This window comes from Prenolepis imparis, unplaced genomic scaffold (genome assembly GCF_030444845.1).
Source record: "Prenolepis imparis isolate NDT839.2.m4 unplaced genomic scaffold, iyPreImpa1.0 SCAF_6, whole genome shotgun sequence".
NCBI classification, from domain to species: domain Eukaryota; kingdom Metazoa; phylum Arthropoda; class Insecta; order Hymenoptera; family Formicidae; genus Prenolepis; species Prenolepis imparis.
In genome coordinates this window covers 9,222,024-9,246,470 of record NW_028141164.1, presented here as the reverse complement: position 1 = coordinate 9,246,470, position 24,447 = coordinate 9,222,024, and the positions used below count along the sequence as shown (strand labels likewise).

Sequence of the window (24,447 nt, the reverse complement as noted above, 5' to 3'; positions counted from 1 at the left end):
ACGAGGGAACGATCTACGTCGACTAGAGCGACGTCGAAGATGCTTCTCAGGAATGTAAATCTTCGCGAACTACGCGGTCCTTTAACTTCTGAACGGGTGCTCGTTGACATTAAGTGAATCGAATTTGTCCGAGCTAAATCTAATATCTTGCCCTTTTCACGACAACGCGTCCTTATTTGCAATAATATTTGTTTAAATAGCGCTTAACAAAGAACGTAGCATTTATGCAAAAGGGGATAAAATCTGGCAATGTTTTCATCTGATGTATATATATTTATATATATAAATTGACGTTATAGGACAGTTAAATAAAATCGAAAAAGTGCAAGAAAATTAAAAGAGTAATTAATTTTAAAAAATTCTCAAGTATCAAAATTAGTTTCAAAATCTTTACATTTGATGATACTTTCTGAGGTAAAATATAAATGTTTATCTTTGTGATAACTATAGTTATCATACAGAGATAATTTTCTCTTAGAATTTACCCTGAAAATCATGACAATCGTGGGACAATATGGTATAGAAAGAATTTTATGAGAATTTCTCTGATTAATATTTATCACAATAAAAATAATAATATTTATTACAATAAAATATAAAATGTGTTTGATCTTTACTATGCAGTTTAGTAAACTTAATCAAATATGTTTTATATTTTATTGTGATAGATATTATTATTTTTATTGTGATAAATATTAATCAGAGAAATTCTTATAAAATTCTTTTTATATCATATTGTCTCACGATTACCATGATTTTTAAATTTAAATTCTAAGAGAAAATTCTCTCAGTGATTAATTTCATTAACCATTAATTTTATTAACTGTCGCTGAATTTAATGATATGTGAATATTTCATAAACTTACCTTTTCTCGATCTCCGATGTGAATTAGCATCTGTGCTTTGCCTTCGTCTAAATAAATCTGTAAACGATCGGCGATGTTTTCCAAACTTGTCGCTAATAGAAGACCACGTGGTCTCGTTGTCTTAAACCGTATGATAACTTCCTCCGCCTGTGTTCTGGACTCTTCCGGCATCAGTGCCGTCATTTGCTGCGTACCGTTCAAATGCAGAGTCGACGCATCTGCGATAAGTGTATAATAATAATTTATTTATAAAAAAAAAAGAAATTCAAGTTCTTTGAAAGATATGTAGGATTAATTTTAAAAAATTATTTTAATATTGATACGTATGTCAAGTAAAGATCAAAGTAAATATAATATTTTTTTTTTATAATACAAAATATCTATAGCATAAAATAAAATTACTAGAAAAAATATTAGAAGATCATTCCTCAATTTGAATGTAAAGATGTTAATTCTCCTCGAAAAAGAGTTACGTGTAACTCTACGTAAAAGTAATTCGTATATATCTACTTGAGTAAAAATTATACATATTTACCTTTGCCACAAGTGGGTCCTGTGTAAGGTGTGCTGGTACAATCACAGTGAAATCGATTCCACCCTTCGAGACAATAGCCACCATGCATACACGGTTGCGAAGAGCAATGCGGGGGTTGAATGTGACATGCGGGTCTCACTGCACCTGTGTACGCATAAATCGCAAAATTCAATAATCTATTGCCTGATTTAATGCAAGAAAGTGAAATAACTGTAAATATTATCATAATTATCATTACCATAATGCCATTATTAACGGTTTAATTAAATGATTTAAAATATTAATCTAAATATAAATTATTATTAATTGTCAATAATTGTGTCAAATCAAGTCAAATCAAGAAAATGCATTTAAGTGTCAATGATAGAAGATGGCCGAAAATTTGTAATTTATATCCGGGTTTTTAAATATGATTTCTAAATAGAAATGAATAAAATTTATATTATATATATAAAAATATGTTTTCAAGTCGTATAATAACTATTATAAATATTGAGTGTTTAATTAAGAAAATAGAAAAGGGATTGTGTAAATGATTATTTTATATATTATATTATATAATATATATATTATATATTATCGCGCGCATTACATTATTTTGACTAAATAATAATTTTCTTTTTTATTAGCACTAGAACAACACAAGCGCGCGTTACGCGCGTGTCATTCTTCGATTTTTTATGTTAAAAAATGATATTTAAAAAAAAATAATATAAAGTTTGTTTAACTTCGATTAATATTTTTTCACAGAAATTAATTGATTAAAGCGTTAATTTGCTAATTAAATTTTAAAATAATAATATGTTAAAAAATTAAAATAGTAATATGTTGTAAATATAATATGTTATAATATCTTATTCTCGATTAATATTTTTTGACAGAAATCAGCTGATAACTGTCGAAAATATTAATCGAGTTTAAAGTATTATAACATATTATTATTTTAATTTTTATAACATATTATTATTTTAAAAATGAATTAACAAATTAACGCTTTAATCAGCTGATTTCTGTCAAAAATATTAATTAAGCGAATATTTGCTAATTAAATTAAAAAATAATAATATGTTATAAAAATTGAAATAGTAATATGTTGTAAATAACATATTATAATACCTTATTTTTGATTAATATTTTTTGACAGAAATCAGCTGATAACTGTCAAAAATATTAATCGAGTTTAAAGTATTATAAAATATTATTTAAAACCATATTATTATTTTAATTTTTATAACATATTGTGTATGTTATAATGCGAAATAATAAGATTATTCTAATATATGTATGTATTTTATTTGTTACAGGTAGCACACATTGCGATACACAGTGCGATTCACGCGTCATGTCGGGAGTGCCGTGTAAGTATCGCGCGTCGGGAGTGCCGTGTAAAGTTTCGCGTGTCGGAAATGCCGTGTAAAATGTCGGACAATCGTAATTATTCGTGTTTTCGCGAGTGTCGTGAGTGCTACGAAGGAGCAATGAAGGTCGACCAAGAGAGGAGGAGGAGGCCCGGGGAGGCATCCGGCGACAGCGGTGCAACTGTGAGGTATGCAAAATAAAAACATTTTTTTTAAACTGTATTGTTTATGATATATTCGACACACACATATATAATTTGAATATTTTGTTTTCAGATCAATATGCTGTGTACTACAACTCCGCTATTGTACGGTGTATTGGTGAGTGAGAAATTATTTATTCTATAATATTTCTATAGCGGTACCATATAAATACCATATAAAGTATCGAATATCATGAATTTTATTAAAATTGTCACGAAATAAACATCTATTATGTAAAGAAAATGATTGATTTAAATTTAAAAAAATTTAATTTAATTAAAAAATAAATAATGTTATGAAATGTAAAAAAAATATGGAAATCTCTCTCTAAGAAAGGCGTGCAAAGTCGAGTCTCGAACATATCGCAGTCATTGTTGCCTCTTTTCTGCGATATTGATTGACTGTCTCGATTCGCGTTGTGTCTTATATTCGTAGAATCGAGAGGCTGTTATCACGAGGGTTAGCAGTTTAACAGTTTGGTCAACATAAAAAAAATTTAATAAAATAATATGTTTTAAATAATATGTTATAATACTTTAAATTTGATTAATATTTTTGACAGTTATCAGCTGATTTCTGTCGAAAAATATTAATCGCGGACAAAGTATATATTATAACATATTATATTATTTACAACATATTATAATTAAAATAATAATATTTTGTAAGTAATATAATATGTTATAATACTTTATCCGCAATTAATATTTTTTGACAGAAATCAGTTGATAACTGTCAATAATATTAATCGAGTTTAAAGTATTATATAACATATTATTTTAAACTTTATTATTTTATTTAATTTTATTTTGACCAAACTGTCAAACTGCTAACCCGCGTGATAACAGCCTCTCGATATTACGAATATAAGACAAAGCGAATCGAGACAGTCAATCAATATCGCGGAAAAGAGGCAACAATGACTGCGATATATTCGAGATTCGACTTTGCACGTCTTTCTTAGAGAGGGATTTCCATATTTTTTTTACATTTCATAATATTATTTATTTTTAATTAAATTAAATTTTTTACAATTTAAATCAATCATTTTCTTTACATAGACGTTTATTTTGTGACAATTTTAATAAAATTCATGATATTCAATACTTTATATGGGGTGAATTGTGCAAGAAGTTAGTTGAGATAAGAGGGAGCACCTGTAAGCTGCGGTGTCCGAGTGGTTAAGGAGTCAGACTCGAAATCTGATGGGCTATGCCCGCACAGGTTCGAATCCTGTCCGCAGCGTTGTATAAAAGAAGCGGATTTATTTTTTTTCCGAAGCTGTAAACAAATATAATAATTTTTGTTTACAGCTTAAAAAAAAAAAAATAAATTCGCTTCTTTTATACAAATATCAATATTATACTCTGCGGGCTGTTTTTACTAACAAATAGTTAACAATATCATGCAGAATGAAAAAAATATTTTGTTCCAACACTCGTTAGCGATAATGTGATTGTTTAATTACATTATTCTATAGAGATATCTATAAGCTTTCATCAAAATATTGAATATTAATTTATATATAGATTTATTGTATTCTAATTGAGATTATATAATAATTGGCACATACAGCAAGTTTACTGTGTTATATGCCAATTTAGGAATGCGATCACATATATATATATTTTTCGTCTTATTTTTTGCAATCAGTTACGAATCATTATTTTTATATGGCGGAGGTAATTTTTTTAAAAATATGCGATTCTATAATTTCATATAAATAATAAATTTAAATCTCTTACCGGAATCCTGTTGTTGCGCATATCCTGCGATATCTACCGGATGTCCATTAATAACGAGGTCTCTCATGCAACCCACATAGCCTTGTCGAAGGGCGCCTGTCCATAGAACGGGCGGAACTGTTAAGGGCGCGAATGGTGCACCCACACCACCGATATATAACAAGCCATCCAAATCTAATTGCGTGGAATCACCTGTCAATAACATTATTAATGTGTATTTAATCGGAAATTCTATTATAAGTCGAAATCTTGCCTAAACATAAATTCATACGAAAAATAAACACGTAGAAAAATTTTAATCGTGTTGTATAATCGTCGAATCGCGATAAGCGATGAATAGAAAAACATTTTAGAGTGTGGGGCAACTCAATTAATATTAACATTTGATACGATTTTGAAACGAACAAGTATTTTATATAACGTGCGGTTATATAAAAATACCGTGTAATTAATATCGGTTAGAAAAACTTTTATATTAAACGTGGATCAAACTGGGTGTTCCAATATTTTCCAATATTATTTGTCTGAAAATTATTTTCGATATACCTACATTATTTTGATATTTCGTAATATTTATATTAAATCTTTTTTAAAAATTACACAGCAGATTTATATTATTATACATATATGAAAATTTTATTTTATGACTGAATTCATTATGTTTGCTTGTTTATATAAATTATCTTGGGAAATATACATAGACATATGGGAAATATAATTTTTAGTAACCTTTTGTTTCTCGGACTCAAATTTATTTCATTATTTTTGGTTTATATCGCCGATAAACAAATTATTTCGAGGAGAATGTGGGATCTGAAAATCCTTTTTTTTGCGCCTGGCAAATGCGCATGATGCGCATTATTTGCACTGCAGTATTATTATACAAGAGCACGAGGACTAAATTGCTCCAAGCTAGGTTTGTTGGACTCAAAGTTGAGTTTTGTCTGCAAATTAACCATCCGTATAATTCGACTAACCGCCACAGACTGCGACCGTGAAAACGTTTGTGTGATAGTTCAATTAAAGTTACAAACTTGTCTTGCGAATGCTCGACGAGAGAGAAGAGAAAGAAACCAGAAAAAAGAGACAAATAGTAGATTGATAAATAGAATAAGAAAGAAATTACATCATATTTCAGGAAAATCTTATTTAAAGAACAAAAATTTATGCAATATTTATTACAAATGAGCATAGCATATAAAACAGCTAATAAACAAATAAATTATTAATAGATTATTACGAACAAATTCGATTAATAGATACCAACTTTATAAATATTTATATCTGATTCGAAAGATTATTTTAATGTATTTTAAATGTATTATATATAAGAAGATATTGATGCATGAACTAAATCTAATTTTTAATACTTAAATTAATGCAAGGATGTGCACTATAGATAAATAGTTTGTTTTTATCTCGCACGAAAAAATTAGGAGAAAAAAGTAGGCGTGCAGGTGCAGAGAGGAAGTTGCTGATGAGCGGTAGAATTAACAGAAAAGCGAAAATACACAGGAAAGTGGATAAGGTAGTTCTTCGTTCGGTAAATTTCAGAGAAAAAGAAGTTACTATTATCCTATACAACGCAGTTAATAATTTATTGTCAGTTAATTAATTTTTTACTTTAGAAAGTCAGATTAACAAAAATTAATACTTTGACGTTATTAGAAGGTTATAAAAGCTACGAAGTGCATACGCGTGTCTGTATCTTCCTAACAATATAACAAGGATAAGAGAAAGATTCATTTTTTTATTGTTAATTATTATTTTAACAAAAAAAAAAATTAATCAGGATTTATTCACTAAAATAATAAAATTAAACATCTTTATCTTTCATCGATGCAATTGCTATTACTGATTCTGATATTGTTCGTACATTTTTGTTTGTAACAACTCATATATATATTAATTTTTATTTCTTCTTTAAAATCGGAGCAATAAGCACTGTAATAACATCTTCAATGATCTAAGTCACCGTTATCTGCAGGAGGATATATGGACCCTCGCTGTCTCAATGAAATTCTTTTTGCCGTTTTTGCGGTATCGTTCGCGTGTTTGCGGCCGTACATACGTAGTGCTTTATCACTTAACCACGATGTAGTGAGTAAATTCTGGACATCGCGGTCCACCGACGTAAACGGCGAACTGAGCGGGCCGAGCCCCTCATAATTCAGAGTTACACGCTCGAGGACACTTATCTGCCAGGCCGGGTTAGGCATTTTATGTGTATAACGTGAGATAGTTTGAAAAATCGCTACTGTGTATGTGTACGCATAAATATAACTACGATAGGCGTTGAAATCGATTACAAAGTTTGCGTTTCAAAAAGAATATTAAATTTTTCTCCCACAGATATATAAAAAACAGATAGATACAATTTTTAAATATATAAAAGATTGAGTATATAAATGAATAGAAAAAATTTTCTCCCTGCAGAATATGAAATTATGTAACAAAATTATACAACATATAAGCTTGAAAGTTACATCTTTTTCTATTTCTATTTTATATCATTACATCTGTCAATTTTATATATACATGCATAAACAATAAATTAATTATTTTGAGAAGTAAACAAAATTTAAAAAATTAACAACCAACTAAAAAAAATTAACAACTTGTTCGGGACTATAATAAATATAGGGCTATAAGTAAATTTTGTCACAATAGCCTCATTAATCAATTATTATAGCAAAATTAGGAAAAATTATTTTGTGTTTTGTCGAATTACATGACATTAATAATCCATTTTGAAAAAAAGTAATGTCGGCAAAAATAATTTACATTACGTTACCTGGCGTACGAAAATCGGTTATATAACCATTATTAACAGTGACTCGACCATCCCTCTCGACTCTTCTTAGGGAAACGTCGTGCCAAGTGCCGTCATCGATGCGTGTTTTTGACGATCTTACTTTAACGGGGCCACTTCCAAGATCGGCGTGTAGATAAAGATGTCCGCCAAGAATTTCGAAGGCAAATAGATCTTGCTACAATAGAGAAATAAACCGCCCATTTATATTATATTACCACATTGCCACTAATAGAAAACAAACTGTTTTCGCATACGCGCTTATATGATTTTTAATATCTATTAAATTTTTAATTAGGGTTTTTATTTGACTAATAATTTGTGGAATTATATTTTTTTCTACAAACTATATTTAAATTGTCTATAGAAAAAAATCATACATAGTAGCAAGTTTTTCTATATATTCAATGAATTATAGCTACGTATAAAGAGATTTATACTTTTTATCTATATATAAAATAAAAAAAGTTTATTGTCGCAATTTATTGAATTTCTGTTGCTGTAGATAGATAGATGAAGATATATTATCGTATGTCAGCGTATCATTGTTATTAATAGGATTACGAATAATGAAGATATATCGTGACAATCCAGATTTATCAACTATTAAAAGAGATTTAACTTTGGTAAACAATATTTATAATTTGGTAAATAATTCGATAAAAACTCGTACAATTCTTTGCATTCATATAATAAAGATTGCAATTATTAAAAAAATATATAATTTAAAATACAATAATTACATAATATATTTGAATCTTATTTAATTTTAGTACATCAATTAATATGGATTTGTTTTACGATAACAAAAAAATGTTTTATTTATAATTTAATGTTGAAATTATTTCTTGCGTCGGTCTATATATATTTTTTTTATTAGCTTAATTAAAGAAAAAAATTCTAATTTTCAAAAAGCTTGTGACTCGCATAGATTTTTTTATTTAACAGTTACACAATTTATAATAACAATACATATTGAAAGATACTTATATAGTATAGATAAGAAAATGTCTCAAAATACTAAATCGTAAAATTCAGGCGCGAAGGTCGCTGACCACTAGAACTGATCGATCGTCAGAGTGTCATAGCAGGATGGAATTGTGCATCGATAATTAAATTACGTCACTCGAGTGTGCAACCGCGGCCAGGATGAGTTTTGGAATAAAAACGGCTTGTTATTTCGAAAAACGTTTTCAGCAGCCAATAATTGTACAGACGCGTAATCGCGCTTTGACAGCCGCATTCGATTTTATTATCTCTAAAGCTCTTCCGGATTATCCTTTTTTTGCGTGCAAAAAGTTATTCTTAAATTTAATAAATATATTTAAAAAAAATTTTTTTATTGTCTATTTGATATTTGACTTGATTGTTACGACTCTCGATGTCGTAATTAGAAAGAAGAATGAATAAGAAATACATACTCTCGTGTGCGCTCCGCTGCGACTATACATGATCAATCCGTTGGGTTCGTTCGTACGAATTTTGAAGGATATACTTCCGGACTTGGCAGCTTTCCAAGGTGGTAGAACCTGAAACAAACGAGACAGATGGTTCTTACGATGTCGCTTCAGAGCCTAAAGAGAAAAAAAAAAGCGAGAAAGAGCGAAATGGAAGAAGCCGCGTTGTCCTCAAGAAGAATGGACGAGCTAGCCTCGTCGTGCTCAGCATCCGCAATCTCTACGTGCAATCTTACGAATTCGCCATTCATCACGAAGTACTTGAAAGAATCAGATCACTCGTTTGAGCATAAGCGGCAGCGGAAAATCGCATTGATATATAACGTGATGATTTGCAAATTTATTTTTCTTCTCATTTCAAATGCTGCCGCATCGACATCTTAAATTTTATGATCTTTTAAGATGATTATCATTTTGAATTTAATCAGGGCAAAAATTGTTTAAAAAAATTAATTAATACATAAAATCTCGATACGTACAATCTTGTAATCTTTTCAAGAGTTCTAATTGCAGTTTTGGCTGTGACTTTTAAAGCTGAAAGTTACAATGATTTCCATATGTGTTTGCATAACTAAATATGACATTTTTATATATAAATTTCTACAAACAGTTAATTACCAAACATAGGATTCATACACATCACACATAACACGCATACTTATACATACGTATCTATACGTACCTTTAGATATTTATGCAAAATGTAAAAAATTGTTTTGATAAAATATTTTTTCAATATTACCTTCAATATTTCAAATAGTTTCAGAGTTATTTGCCCGTTACACTTTTATCGAATACGATAGTTATTCCTTTATCGGTCTTGTCCGACAAGAATATTTTTTTACTCCGCGCAACGAAACATTTGAAATATTTTTTTTACGCAATATTTGTTAGCAATTGTTTAAAGAATCAACAATGATGGGACGTGCGTCCCCTATTTATCCGAGACAAAAGACAAAACAATATACATCTTTTGCAAAAATATAGTATGTCGATAGTATGAAACTTATTCTGCACGTCGACAATTTGAAATAATAGAACGTTGACAAACATGCGTGGAGAAAATCCGAGAAAATCACGTATTGCTGCCGCAGTTCCACAAAGCGAGCGAATATATATATACACACACATACACATGTATATGTATACATATACAGAATGTATCAACACAATCGGAGGCAACGAGAAAAAAAATACGTCGTATTCTGCATGAACTGCATCGTGCAAAGACCGGAAATGGTCAGTCGAAATAGTGGGTTACTTAAATATATTGGATGACCGTGGATATATAGTCGTTTTCACGCTCACTCGCAAGAATGAACTCTGCATCCAAATTTAAACGAAGACACCCTCGTTTACTTTTATTATTTTTATCGTGAGATTCTCGTAGCTTTCTCACAGAAAAACTCTCTATTAATTTAAATAATCTTTCTATTTTATTGTAATCGTTTTTTTATTCGTCAAAATAGAAATATTATTTGTTGATCAGAACGCGTAATGTTACTTTCTTTAACACATCAAATTTTTTTTCGTGTATGAGAATTGAGAAGAAAAATGCGTGTTATGTTTTTCCAATAATTTAAACAAATTATAATTCGCGTTATTATTTTATTAGTTTGATTTTGTAGCATGTAAACAATCAGTTAATAAGCATTAAGTTATTATCACAGTTAAATTCAATAAGAAGAAAGAGATATGTGTTTTTGTTTTATTCTTATTTTACAATCTTTTTCAATTCTTTTATCTCATTAGACGCAATATCACGAAATTCTAAAATTAATCTTGTAGGAGATAACTTATAGGATTGTATAACCATAAATTATAACGATCTCACTAAGAGCGCGTCATATTTCAATGAAAACAGAAACAAGTCAGATATGTAAATAGTGAAATATACTGGCTATAAATTTGCCTCGTTTTTTCGCATAAATCCTGTGCTGCATCTCCTTTATTCGATTTCGCTAGCCATCGATGCAGCGGAGAGAAAAGTATATGACGTGCCACATTATCCGTTTTGACAGTCAAAAGTGGTGCAACCATATTTAAAGCCGCACGACGTTATACGGTCAGGTGCGCTCTCTGAATAATGCAGAACACGTCTAACCGCTATGAATCAGCATCAGACGAAATGGATCCTTTCGTTGTAGAGCTCATACTTCTTCTCTATCTTTTCAGCTCCAATAAAGATTCAGCATAAGCAACCGCGAGAATGAGATCGGGTGGGTGTATCTTTAAAGTTATATCGATCATATCAATATATAGGAAATAAATGCGAAAATATCTCTGAAAATCTCGAAATTGTCTAAGCTCCTTTCTATGAGAATACTTTATTCTTTCAAATATTATATGAAATACTTCCTTAGATAAATTAATTTTAACAAAAACTTCCTTAGATAAATAAATTCTAACAAAAAACGAATTTTTATAAAATACATAAAATATAATTTTTTTCATACTTGGTATCTTTCTTTTCATTCTTCGAATAATTTTTTAATTATGCAAACATTTTCCTAGGTATGTAAATTGATTTTGAATTAATTTATGATTCAGATTTTGTTGGGTGCTCCAGAAATTATTTTAAAAACAGTACTATTTTACAGATTTATAAATTTGCAAATAATAAAAATATAGAAAATTTATATTTTCTAATTAGTTCTAAAATAAAAAAAAAAAAATTATTTAAAGTGAGAATATTTGCTTTTCTGCTCGAAGTGTCAGTCAAGAATTTGGCATTCTGGGTCTTAGTAAATTAGGAAAGGGGAAGAGAGGGAAGAGTATCGATTTGTGGACCCTTCAAGACTGGATCGAAACGACTGTTAGTTTTGAATACAACCGATAGATGTCCAATCTAGTAAAATGTTTCTCGTAAGTGAAATTCAGTATTTGTAGATATAAGGAACGTTGTAGAGTCTGTTCGTCACTCTGATTTCCCTTCAATGCACGAATAAATCTTTCGCCTTTTACTAAAGATTTCCGTGGAGGGGAATAACTCAATGAGTCTTTAAAAATTTTTTAAGTTACCTGGCGAAAGCTGGGTCATAAATCAATACAAAATTAATTTATCTAAGGAAGTATTTCATATAATATTTGAAAGTATAAAGTATTTTCATAGAAAGGAGCTTAGACAATTTCGAGATTTTCAGAGATATTTTCGCATTTATTTCCTGTATATTGATATGATCGATATAACTTGAATTAAATATTTGTTTAATGTTTAATTGTATACGGATAATATATTAAATTTAAAATTATATATAACATGAAATTGTATACATAAGAAAATATAAAAGTAAGAGTAAATTTATGTTTAGAAAGAAAGAATTAAGTTTAAATATATATACTAAAATTATTAAAAGTTTTTAAAAAATTTGACGGTCGATACACAAGAAGTGACTGTTTTCCTTTTTGGAATTAAAGTAAAAACAATGTTTGTACAAAAAAGGGCATTGTCTCTATTGTAAAGAATCATAATTAAATGCAAAATTGATGCATCTTCGATGTACCTCGCAAGAGATTTGCGCAAGAGAGTTTAAAAGAAACGTCGCAGAAACGGACTGGTTTTTTTTTTTTTTTTTTTTTTTTCGTTGGCTTAAATACCGTGTGCTAATTAGACCACTCGTACAGATCATTCTGCGGAACAAAGGACGGCAAGAAATATTTTCTTACCGAAATAGAGAAATAGACAAAGCAGTCCGTTCGTCGTTATGAATCAACGTCCGATGAGATGGTCGCAGCTCCTCTATCGCTTTTTCAATATCTCTTTTTATATTCTCTATAATTCGCGTGTATTTAAATATACGATGCGTTCATTCTAAAGCATAAAGTGTGACCCAAAATAAAGCGCGACGAATCGACGTCTTTTTAATTCGCGATCTCTTTCTCTCGCGATATTCTTGACAGCATATATTCCTCGATATATTCAATAGAAAAATATATCATTTTATAATATATACATACATAGAATGTTCTGTATGTATTTACAGTGTAGTTTGAAAGAAATGCGGCCATTCTAGAGTACATGAACACTCTATATAAAATTTCAACAAGGGGATACGGTGGCAAGAATAAATAATAATATTGTTGAGAGAGTTTTTGACCTGGCTTTCCATTAGGGAAATTAGTCCTTCATGAAACTCCAATTAGATTTCATGCTTCCAGCGTGTATATGAAATCCGTATTTTCCCTGGACGCGGACGCAAATTTTCTACTCGTAAAAATGAATTTCAAACAGAGTATTTTTAGGCATACATTTTTGCAAAGATGCGTGATAATAAATCTAACGCGATTCAAATGCGTTTTAATAAGATTAATAAAGAAACTAATAAAAGAGAGACAATTCTCTCTAACGATATTAAGACAATTATTGGTTCTTTTGGTTTCTCTCCGATCGACTCTAATATTAAAATACAAAATCTTCTAAAGTTCACCTCGAACACTATATACATCGCGACATGAACATTTCAACACACTTGAGATACCGAAAGTTCGCGAGATTGATACCACCCGCAGAGGCATCCACACAAACGGAAAAACTTTTTCCAATTTCACCTTTGGGAGCGAACTGTAACTCGCCGCGAGACTCGAGACGGTTATCTTGAACCTGGAAACTTTTACTACAAAGAGAGTAGAAAGAAAACAGCTTCTATGCATGATTTTTCTCTGCGCAGAAATCCGATGCGGGAACACGAAAACGTCTCGCGTAATTTTAGTTAAATACTAGCGTCTAATATTAACGCAGCCTGTACCAAAGATCACTTATACAAATTGATTATACATTTTCTACTTATTTTTGAGTGTAGAATTATTATCTTTCTGATTATATATTATTAATGACAGTTTTTTGCAATAGTACTCAAAAATGATAAATATTTTACAAGAAATATTTAAGAATTAAATTTAAACATATTTGCAATTATTAATTGCAATTATTAATTGCAATCGTAAAAAGAGAACAGCAGAAAAAAGAGAATAGCAAACATTGAAAGATTTTATTGCAAAGAAATCTTTGATACAGCAACTATAATAGTAGTAAAACTCTTGTACGTTTCATGACAATTCCTAAATTTTTTCCCTTGAAGAATCGAAGGGATCGATCTCGAGTGACTTTTTCTAGGTTGCCATATCTTCAGGGCCTTTCTTTTCGAATGTTTCTTACGTTTTTCTCTGCCGGAGCAAATATCTTTCCGAACAACGCAATTCCCAAGAACGTGGTGAAGTAGTTCTCGGCTTCTCTTGTTCATTGACCGGGACTTTTTTTGTTCTCACTTTCAACAAGTTTTTAAAAGACACGCGTTATCGTTAAAAACGATTTTCAACAGAACCTCCTTAACAAACGAATTTTTGCGGAGCAATGAAACACGATCGTTTTCAATATACATATATCGAATCAATATAGAGCGTTAACTGTCCTGTTAACTGTCAAATTTAAATGCTATAATAATATTACGGGGTATAAAATAACATTATTTACACAATATTTGAATAATTGTGTATATGTATATATAAATTATCGATTATCCGATTAGCAGAATTAATAGTAAACATCATTGCGAATAATATCCGTATAGAGATAAGCGATGTTTAAGTTTTAATCACATAAACTTTCGTAACAATATCTGAATAAATATTTAGAAGATTTATTTGCATATCATACCGTCAATGTTTAACGTTTTGATTGTTTTTTTCGAAAAAAATATCTCACATTTCGATAATCAATGCGTCAGAATGTAAAGTCATTTGTCGATATTCATGCCGCGAATATTGGATCGATTGTTAAAAATAGCACTCGCGCATACATACATATAAACACACACACGCACACATATACATACACACATATATACACACTACACCGCGTTCATAGATGCGTGATCATCATTGATCTCATTATATCTCGAAATTCTTCGAATTATGTGGAAATACTGGAAATCTCTCGTCCGATACAACCAGCCGTGCCGAGAAATTCATTTCGCTAGTCCGCTACACAAAGTGCGCTTCGTCGAGGATATTTCATCCTGAAACTGGCTACATTCCTCCATTCACCCTTCTGTCTGCACGCTATACGCCTCGCCCTTTTCGCGAAACTCTCGACCGAGCAGACGATCAATTAGAAAAGTTAAATTACTTCCTGAAATAAATTATTTACTAATCCGCGGATGACGCGCCTCTTCTTCTCCTACCTTCCATTTTACGGACCACCAAACCTTTCCGATCTTCGCATCTGTCAGCGAATATCAATTACGATTATGCGAGCTTTATACTAAATGTTCTATTATACTGCCCTTACTACGCAAATTTTAGCTGTTTGGGGAAAACACTTCTCAATTCAGTATCAGAGAAATCGTAGAAGTTTATATTGCAAAATGTAGCAGCTTTACGACAATAGTTTAGAATGATAAATAATAATAACAATATATACATGATAATCTCTCTATATTAAACTTTTAATAAAAATTTTGAAGCTGTTTTGATTTGATTTATGACATATCGTTGTGGCTTTTTAAATATATAAGTTTTAATATATATAAAATATTTTTTGCAAAATACATATATTCCTGCATATTTTAATGAACTAGAATTAATTTTAAATAAATTTCTTAACGTTATGAAAAATATTGATAATTGACATCAAAAAATAAAAAATGTTTATTTAAGTCGAGAGACATGTTGACAGGATGTGACATTTTCACAATTCTTGTTGAATTTTGTTAACTCTTATTGCATTTTATCAAAAAAGATATTACGTTCCTTATGTACAGAATTTTTGAATGAAAAGATTTTGTTATCTTCCGATGTCAATTATTAATCTCACACCATAAGAAATTTATTTAAAATTTACTTTATTTCATTACAATAGATAGGAATTTTTGAGACACTTTGAAATCTTCGTCAATATATTTATACTCACAGTTCATTAATTAATTACAAGAATAATGATCTCCACCCTTGCTTCTAGCTAGGAGGATCAAAGGGATAAAAAGCCCCAAGGATTAATAATAAAAAAACGTAGAGCCTGGGAAGGTAAATAGACAACCTGTTGTGCAGGCGGGTAGGTAGGTCGCGACCACGTGGGAGTACCTGCCAACCATCTGATTGCGTTACACGACCCGTGAGAATTTCCAGCGAATGGAAATGCGTCAACGTGGCGGCAATATCAGTAGCTATCGGATAGCATGTCTCCTTCTTGGCGAACCGATTCTGACGGATTAAGGTCGACCGGTGTACATATACGCGTTGGTTGGCTGATTAGTTTTCCCAACTACGTCAACGTGAATCCGCGACGGATAGCTGGCGTTCCCATCTAAACTAATCGTCGCGCTCGCCCGATTATATATCGAGTTATTTCGTCCTGATCGTGAACGTCTTGAGCTGCGAAGTTAATTATACAAACTGTCAGACTAACTGAATATGTGCTCCTTAACTACATGTTAATTACATGTAATCTATTAAAAAGACGTGTCATATTCTTTTCAGAAAAATTTCACGATAGAGCAATATTTAACAATTTCGCTTATTCTGATAATTTATATAATACAATTTCTTCACAAAAAATAATAAGAGCCATGTGTTTAACGTAATTCTTTTTTTATACTAAATTAAATTAATATTATTTCGCGGACTAGTAGTTTTCTTAGAGAAAAAGCAATCTAGATGGAGCTTGAAAAGCGCTTAATCGAAATGACATGTGCTGAATACAAGCAATGACAAATAATAATTTATAAAAATGCTCTTGATTTACGCAATTGGCGGCTCAATTAACCGCTATTTTAAACATCGCATGTGACAGCCTTTGTACATATTAATTCGCGTCTGTGTTTGCCTGTCGCGCTTCGAGCAAAGCTATCCAGAGTTTAGAAACCGCAAGCTGCTTCTTGTGCAAGCTACTCCAAGCCTGATGCGCGGAGCGTTATAGCCCGGCTTACAACCGCAGTAACTGTGTCATGCTCCGTAACGCAGTGGCTTTGTTAAAAGTCAAGTGTTCACGCGTTCTCGGGGCTCGTATCCCGCCTCAAAAGATCGATTAAATGATCTCTCACCTGCACACTCCATCGATGATGAAGAGCAGATCCGTGCGAGCGATCAAGTATCCTGAAATACATCGTAGAAAACTCGAAAAGAATGGACGAAGGGAAAGCAAGGGTTTCATAAAACTTTGGATAGGAATTTTTCGAGAAGTAAATTCGACAAATAAATTCTCTTCTAAGTTTACATAGAGCCCTGAATTATAGATCGCTTGAAATGGACGTAAATTTTTTGAAAATAAATATTGATGAGACATAAGTTTAGAGACATTTCGATGTGTGTGAAAGATCTTTATAATTTTATACTTACTTTATAATTTAGCAACATTATAAAAACAATGATAAATATTGTGGGGCGTTTTTATTATAATAATGTGAATAAATAAAATTAGCTATAATGTAAATATATCAAGAGTGATTTTTACAAAAAATATGTGACGTATATAGAAGACTGGACTTACAAAAATTTAAGTAGTTTTATCTATTTGTATAATTATATTTTTATTTTATTTCAAGAGTTATATTTTTTAAAACTGAGACTTTATTTCAAAGCTACACAAAATATTCAAACATTTCTAAATGAACGTTCAGATTTTTCTTAATTCTAATGAGAAGAGAGCAATTTACTTGTACGAGTACTAAGCAAATTTACATTTAAATGTTTGTTCTATGATCTCCACTCTATAATATATAACATATATGATAATAGAGATTAAAGTATCTATATTTTAATTGGTAAAATATTCAAATACTAACTAGTTAATTTAGAATTATTTTTTTTTCTTAATATATCGAGATATCTCTAAATTATTTTTAGTCTGAGTGTAGAAATAATTGCAAAAGTTAAATAGCGAGAAGAAAATTTGCCGAATGTAATTTAGAAATAAAAAGTTCAGTATTCACACAAAAGGTCTAATTTCAAGAGAAAGAGTTTGTTCGAAAAACATAAGAGCATATTGATGAAACAAACGCGAAACATACGTCGTAAATTAAAACGAAACCTCGGAGGAAAGATAAAGGGTAGAAGATAAGTACTCTGGGGGGTTGTTGCCGGAATGAGAAGGAGGGAGGTGAAAAGGAACTTTTGGCACGGAGTAATCGAGAGAAATATATATTCAAAGTTATTCCAAGTGTTTTCTTATCCAGAGCCCCACCGTGTTGCAGCTGCGCAAGAGTTACGATATTGGTATCGTGGTTAGGCGCGGTGTATATATATTATGTCGAGGCTTAGTAGACGAGAATTTAGGACTATCTTATACTCGCGAAATAGTAGAAACAAAATAGAACATGTACACGTATGTGTGTGTGTTAGGTATAGGTATTGTGTATGTTAGGTTTCATCTGTATCACGTGAAACGACTGTGAGACGGGCTGGGATTGATTCTGAAATTGATTATTGATTATGGCATATTTTGAACGATTTGAAACCTCTCTCTCTCTCTCTCTTTCTCTCTCTCTTTCTCTCTCTCTCTCTCTCTCTCTCTCTCTCTCTCTCTCTCGCTTTCTCTCTCGCTTTCTTTCTCTCTGTTATTCTCTCCCTCTCTTATTCTCTCTCTCTTTCTTTTTTTCTTTTTTTTTGTTCATATGTCTTCGGTAGATGTATCGATGCATCGATAACGCGTTTTTCCCATTGTTGCCGAGCAATGCTGAAACAGTGACTGTTAATACTGCAAACACAGTATTTGAGTTATTTAGAAGCAGATTTAAAGATTTATTGTATTGAAGATATTTTCAAGATTAATATTTATTTTTATTGATTATTCGCGTGATAAATTTATTTTAAATACTTTATCTAATATGTGTTTGTATACATTTTTTATTGAAACATATTTATTAATAAAATTTCAATTGTAAGTGCAATAATAAGAAATTCTATACATTTGCATCTAATATTTGTAGGTATGTATAATTTTCTTTTTATAGCATTATTATCATAAGTTTATATTTATTTTTTTTTATGTTACAATGAAAATTACATGATTAAAATACACTAAATGTAACTGTATATAGATAATTTTTGTTTATAATTGTACTTATATAAGTACTTATATAAGTCTCTAAAGAAAAAGATTTAAAAAATTGTTTTTAATATAATATTAAAAATTAATAAATAATTACATATATATGTATATATTTAGTTAAATTATATAATTATATATATAAATATTATATCATAAATATAATTAGTAAAAAATAATTAATAATCATGCGATTTAATTGCAAGTAAATGTTATATATATTATGAAACTTGTAATAACATGTATATATACGAGTGTAAGTCAAAAAGTAAAGGGGACAAATAAAGAAAAACACATTTATTTTAACCTATGTGGAAAATTTATATATCATTTTTCGACATAATCCCCACCAACATCGATACATTTGATCCTCTACTTTAAGCTTCTGTATTTCATCCTGGAAGAAAGATTTGGGTTGGATGCGTAGCCAGTTATGCACCACTGCAATGACCTTCTCATCCGAAGAAAAATTTTTTTCTCGTAGTGCTTCTTTTAATAAACCGAAAAGATGAAAAGAAAAAAGAAAAAAAAAGAAAAGAAATACTACGAGAAAAAAAATTTTCTTTGGATGAGAAGGTCATTGCAGTGGTGCATAACTGGCTACGCATCCAACCCAAATCTTTCTTCCAGGATGAAATACAAAAGCTTATTAAGTAGTGGATCCAATGTATCGATGTTGGTGGGGATTATGTCGAAAAATGATATGTAAATTTTCCACATAGGTTAAAATAAATGTATTTTTCTTTATTTGTCCCTTTACTTTTTGATTTACCCTCGTATATATATATATATATATATATATATATATATATATATATATATATTTGTATGTTTTTTTTTAAATCCAATTAATTTGTGTTATATATTACATATATAACATATGTATACAATATGATTGAAAGCTATTTTGAAGCAAGCATTTCACGAATTTTTTATATACAATTTAAGAATGTTTCACAAATAAAAAATATGTATATTTTCTTAAAAGCAAAAATTTTTCAGTGATTAATAGATTCGTGACATTAAATCTCAATGAAAATTATAAAATACTTGATATCATTAAATCTGCTTCTTGGTGTATGTCTCTGTTGAAACAAATGTTTCAGCATAACTAGTAACAGTGGGTCCAATCGGCGTCGATCTGCTCTTTTATCCTGAAAATACAATTAGACGTAATTTTTGGCGTCAACATGCAGGCGGGTGCATTTCGTTCGTTCTCCTTTCCTCATGCAGCTTGGTGCTCGAGCTAAAGGCAATTGTCAGACGCTCATTGATCATTCATTCCGTGAGGCAGAGAGGATGATTTGATGAAGTGATCGCTATTAACGATCAATTAAAACCAAGAAGCACAACGAGCTTCAATCTGCCAAAAATTAAAGTATTCGCCGAGAAATAATTTTATTTTATTAATCGCGCTCACAGTCATTTCGAAGTAAACAAATTAGATAGATTGTTCGAGTCGATTGATAATTAACTTTAATAAACTTGCGTGAGTCTTTTTTTACTATTTGTAAGAAAAAATAAATGCAATAATAATCAATTATAATTATCTTTGGCTATTAAAAAAATAATATAGTTTTTAGTCGAATAATAAATATTGATTTTGATTTAAGTTCGAATCTCTCTTATTATATTTTACAATAATAAAGATTGAATCGCGCCGATGATAGAGATGATGAGATAGTGAGAGGAGCGTAGATTATTGCGTGCATGTGCCATGATCAGTGGTGTACCTAGAGCTAGCTTAAGTGTCGTGTGCGTATTCACGCTTGAACTATGTACATATTGTGATTCATCTCCTAACCATTCGCAAGAAAGCACTCATAGAAAGAATTATGGATATAATTATTGACGATGATAAACATTTATTGTTAGTAAAATATCAATTAATTTAAAATCAAGTTCTTAATTCTTTTACTCAGATATTCATTGATAATTCATTGTTTCAGAAGTAATTATGTATAATGTCAAATGAAAAAATTTATATTTTACATGGAAATTTTTGAAAATTATTATTTGGAGAGCAATTGGCGATCAAATATCTTAGATAGTAGATATAATATTATATATATGATAGCGCGATTTTAGACATTAAAATCTTTCTCTCCATTGTCATGAAGATTTTTATATATTCAGCAAAAGGTTTTATATCAATAATTCTTTCTACAAGCTACGTGTCTTTTCGATAGAGGAATAAAAAGAAGAGTAGAAAGAAATAATAAAGTTGGACGTAGAAAGAGGATAAAAGTCATAAATAGATACATATATAGATGTATTCAAATATTGGAACATTCGATCGTTCGAATATATTATACGTGACTTTTGCAATATTTGCAATAAATTCACAACATATCTATATTTAAATTTAGATTATATATATTATTTTAAGATTTATTCACATATATTTTGTGAATGCAATAACAATAACCTAGTAATTGCAATAATATATTAAGAATATTTAATACATAAATAATTATTTTTAGACTGCGTTATGATGTATAAGTTTTCTTCATAAAGGAAACATTATCATTACAAGAAACAATTAAGTTAGAAAGCAACGTGCGCGTTTAAACGATATTTTATGAATTAACGTCACATGCACAGTAACAAAAAAAAAAAAATCTTATTATCAAATGATCATATTATATATTCGAACATATACATATTTATCTCAAAAGAAAAATCTCCAAATATCTGAAAGTTTTTAATTTTTCCAAAGTATTTATTATTCCAATATCCTCCATGTTAAAGACTGACTAAAGAAAATTAAAAAGAAAAAATTAAAAAGAAATAAAGAAGAAAAAGATAAAGAGAAGAAGAAGAAGAAAAGAAAGTGCTCTGGTGATAATTCCTCTCTAAAAAGCTAATTTTTCGCGTGAAAGTTAGCCAATTAGGTATATACAGGTGCGTGTCCGGGCCAATCAAATGAGAGCTCGCGAGCTGAGCTCTCAGCATCATCTCTTTCCCTTGCTGATTTTTTTCAAGCTTGTGATACTGAGGCTTACCAGGTGGGACTCTGGGCTGGTGAAGGTGACCACAAGGCCGTGGAGTCGCCTCATGTTTATCGTCGTTCCGGCCTTCTTTATAATGGTAGTCCAACAGCATGCGTTGGCCCAAGTTCGACCACGTGTGGGCGCACGAGGGTCAGCAACATTGAGAATCGATTTTAGAATTATCAGCGTCGCATGATTGCGCGACTTATTTACTCATTGGTGTTTTTTTCTTGCTTGGTGCCAGTTTTATCTCGGAAAAGTACTAATAATTGCTTTTACTTATACGCATAATAACATTAATCGCGCAGTATGTGGGTCCAACCAAAATAGAAAATATATATACGTATATATTTTACCTAATTACATTACATACATATTTTCGAAATCAGTCGGCATCTTTGATTAGCTTGTAATGATTATTATCGTTACAATTTATTTCTGCTTAAAAAATTTCGTGATAAAGTAACGTGCAATGTATTTAATCTAACATTTATATAAAACATCATAAGAGAGTGATTTTGATAATGATTACACCTTGCAAATTGAAAAATTTTTGATTTTCTTATTTTCTGTTTGCATCGTAACATTAGTTTAATGACGCGCGAGAAAGTTGCCAAATCGAAGAATTTATTTTGGCACGAACAACGTTTCCAATATTCGTTCTTTTCTACCAAATTTGTCTCTCGCCACATTTCGATGAATTTCTCGCACGCTATTCGTTTTTCGACACGGGGAAGGAAATCAGGACGCGTGATAGACAGCGCGACATTGACAATCGATTTCGGAAATTCATTTCCACCTAGACTTATGAGAGATCCTCGTAATTTCCTACCAGCTCTCGTATACTCGCACGGGGAATTGATTTTCGAGCCTCTGCGTTTTGACGCGAGATATTATCTTCTAGGTGTTATTTCAAATCCAAATGCGCAATTCAAATTAGGACTACAGATAAAAAAGACGGTCGTTTAATATTTTATTTTTACCTAAAACTTTCAACATTAACTTTTTACTTTGCGTAGAGCTAAATGCTAAATTCGTTGATTGCCAAGTTGTTGCGAACGAATAAATTGCGGACGAGACAATAAAGTTTCATTCACAAGAGGTAAAAGTAAGTACGACTTTTAACAGTAGTTTAAGAACGTTCGTTGTCGAGCACATCCCTGGCGGATAAATCCTTGGAGGTACCTCGTAGCGTAACTTTCGTTCGCTAGGCTCCGTAGGATTGACTCTTCCTTTCCATTAAAGAAAAATGTATACCATGAGATTTGAGCAGAAATTTTATCATCATTTGCAACTACTGCATTTATTTAAATGTTTGATTTAAAACATTTTTAAATAATAAAATTTATATGAAGATATTCATAAAATATATTAGCTCTCTTATATAAAAAATAATACATTTTAAATCATAAAATTTAGATCGATGAATATTATGCATTTACTTTCAAAATATTATTATTTATTTATTTATTAACAGGTCACAAATAGAATATAAAAATATATAGAGGATTATATAAGGAAAAATTGAATGTTTTTATTAACTGTTTCATTGTTGAAATCAGGAGGAAAGGCTTCAGATCACATAAAGAATACTTTGTTAAATATTTTTACTTCGCAAGTATGGCAAGAACTTAGGTCTCTTTTAAACAATTCTTCGTAAAACTAACGCGCAACGAACCGTCTCCGGAACGAAACGAGTACAAGGCGCATCGTTACACACGTCGCGGAATATAAATGCGTCACTTTAAGACGAGAATTATCTTTCGAGCGGTATAACGAGAGGAGTAAGTCGCTGAAGTCTCCGTAGCAGGGGGGTTCGTGTCAGCACATCGTGCCCGAGCATTAAGGCGCTTGTCATAAATATGAGGAGACACGCGTTCGTCTTGAATACCCGTAAAACTTTCAACGAGCCACAGAGTTCGCACACAAAATGAGAACATTGTGAAAGTTACGCGAGCGTATATAAGTAAATTCACCGACAAGAAGTAAACGATGATGCTTAATTCTAAATAAGAGAGAACAGAAGAGCATAACATACAAAGATTAAAATACAATAAGAATATAAGTTACAAATGTGAAGGTCATAATGAAAATTGCTCTAAATACATCGATATCAAGATTTTCAAAGTCAAAAGACGAAATCGCATCAAATGCGACGACAAATCTCACTTCCTGAAGTATAAATTGACGGAAATATTATTGAAGAGCCGTCTGGAATGCGATCTAAGTACACGAGAAATACCTTTGGTATACCGCGATGGAATAAAATCCACCTATGGTAGGATTTAATATCGCGGCCATCTCTCGTCGAGACGCTTTCGAGACGTCACGTAAGCTACTCGAGGCTTAGCGATTTCGTGACAGATTATGCCGGATTATTCGATGAGCACACGCACACGAATATAAGAAAATATACTTGGGAGGATCCGTGACGACTT

At 30.7% G+C, this 24,447-nt stretch overlaps 2 protein-coding genes and 2 non-coding genes across 8 annotated transcripts in view; 3 read left to right on the top strand and 1 right to left on the bottom strand.

Moving 5' to 3' along the window:
- LOC145937593 (uncharacterized) overlaps window positions 1-24,447 on the top strand; it is a 227,773-nt gene that overhangs the window by 5,012 nt on the left and 198,314 nt on the right. The window contains exons 2-3 of the mRNA XM_083040737.1: window positions 2,706-2,947; window positions 3,036-3,080. The gene's annotated coding sequence lies outside the window, so the exon portion shown is untranslated. The remainder of the gene's footprint in view (window positions 1-2,705; window positions 2,948-3,035; window positions 3,081-24,447) is intronic.
- Window positions 1-24,447, bottom strand: part of Nrx-1 (neurexin 1) — a 225,470-nt gene that overhangs the window by 53,844 nt on the left and 147,179 nt on the right. For 3 of the 5 annotated variants that reach the window (XM_083040738.1, XM_083040740.1, XM_083040741.1), the window contains exons 9-14: window positions 22,022-22,096; window positions 8,942-9,049; window positions 7,503-7,698; window positions 4,709-4,900; window positions 1,402-1,545; window positions 867-1,084 (exon numbers count right to left, since the gene is read on the bottom strand). In XM_083040738.1, coding sequence (XP_082896864.1) covers window positions 867-1,084; window positions 1,402-1,545; window positions 4,709-4,900; window positions 7,503-7,698; window positions 8,942-9,049; window positions 22,022-22,096 — 933 coding nt within the window. The remainder of the gene's footprint in view (window positions 1-866; window positions 1,085-1,401; window positions 1,546-4,708; window positions 4,901-7,502; window positions 7,699-8,941; window positions 9,050-22,021; window positions 22,097-24,447) is intronic. The other 2 variants (XM_083040739.1, XM_083040742.1) reach the window with 2 other exon arrangements.
- Trnas-cga (transfer RNA serine (anticodon CGA)) lies at window positions 4,127-4,208 on the top strand. Its single transcript has one exon. It is a non-coding gene; the product is annotated as a tRNA-Ser (tRNA).
- Window positions 11,895-12,015, top strand: LOC145937988 (U5 spliceosomal RNA). Its single transcript, XR_014425664.1, has one exon. It is a non-coding gene; the product is annotated as a U5 spliceosomal RNA (small nuclear RNA).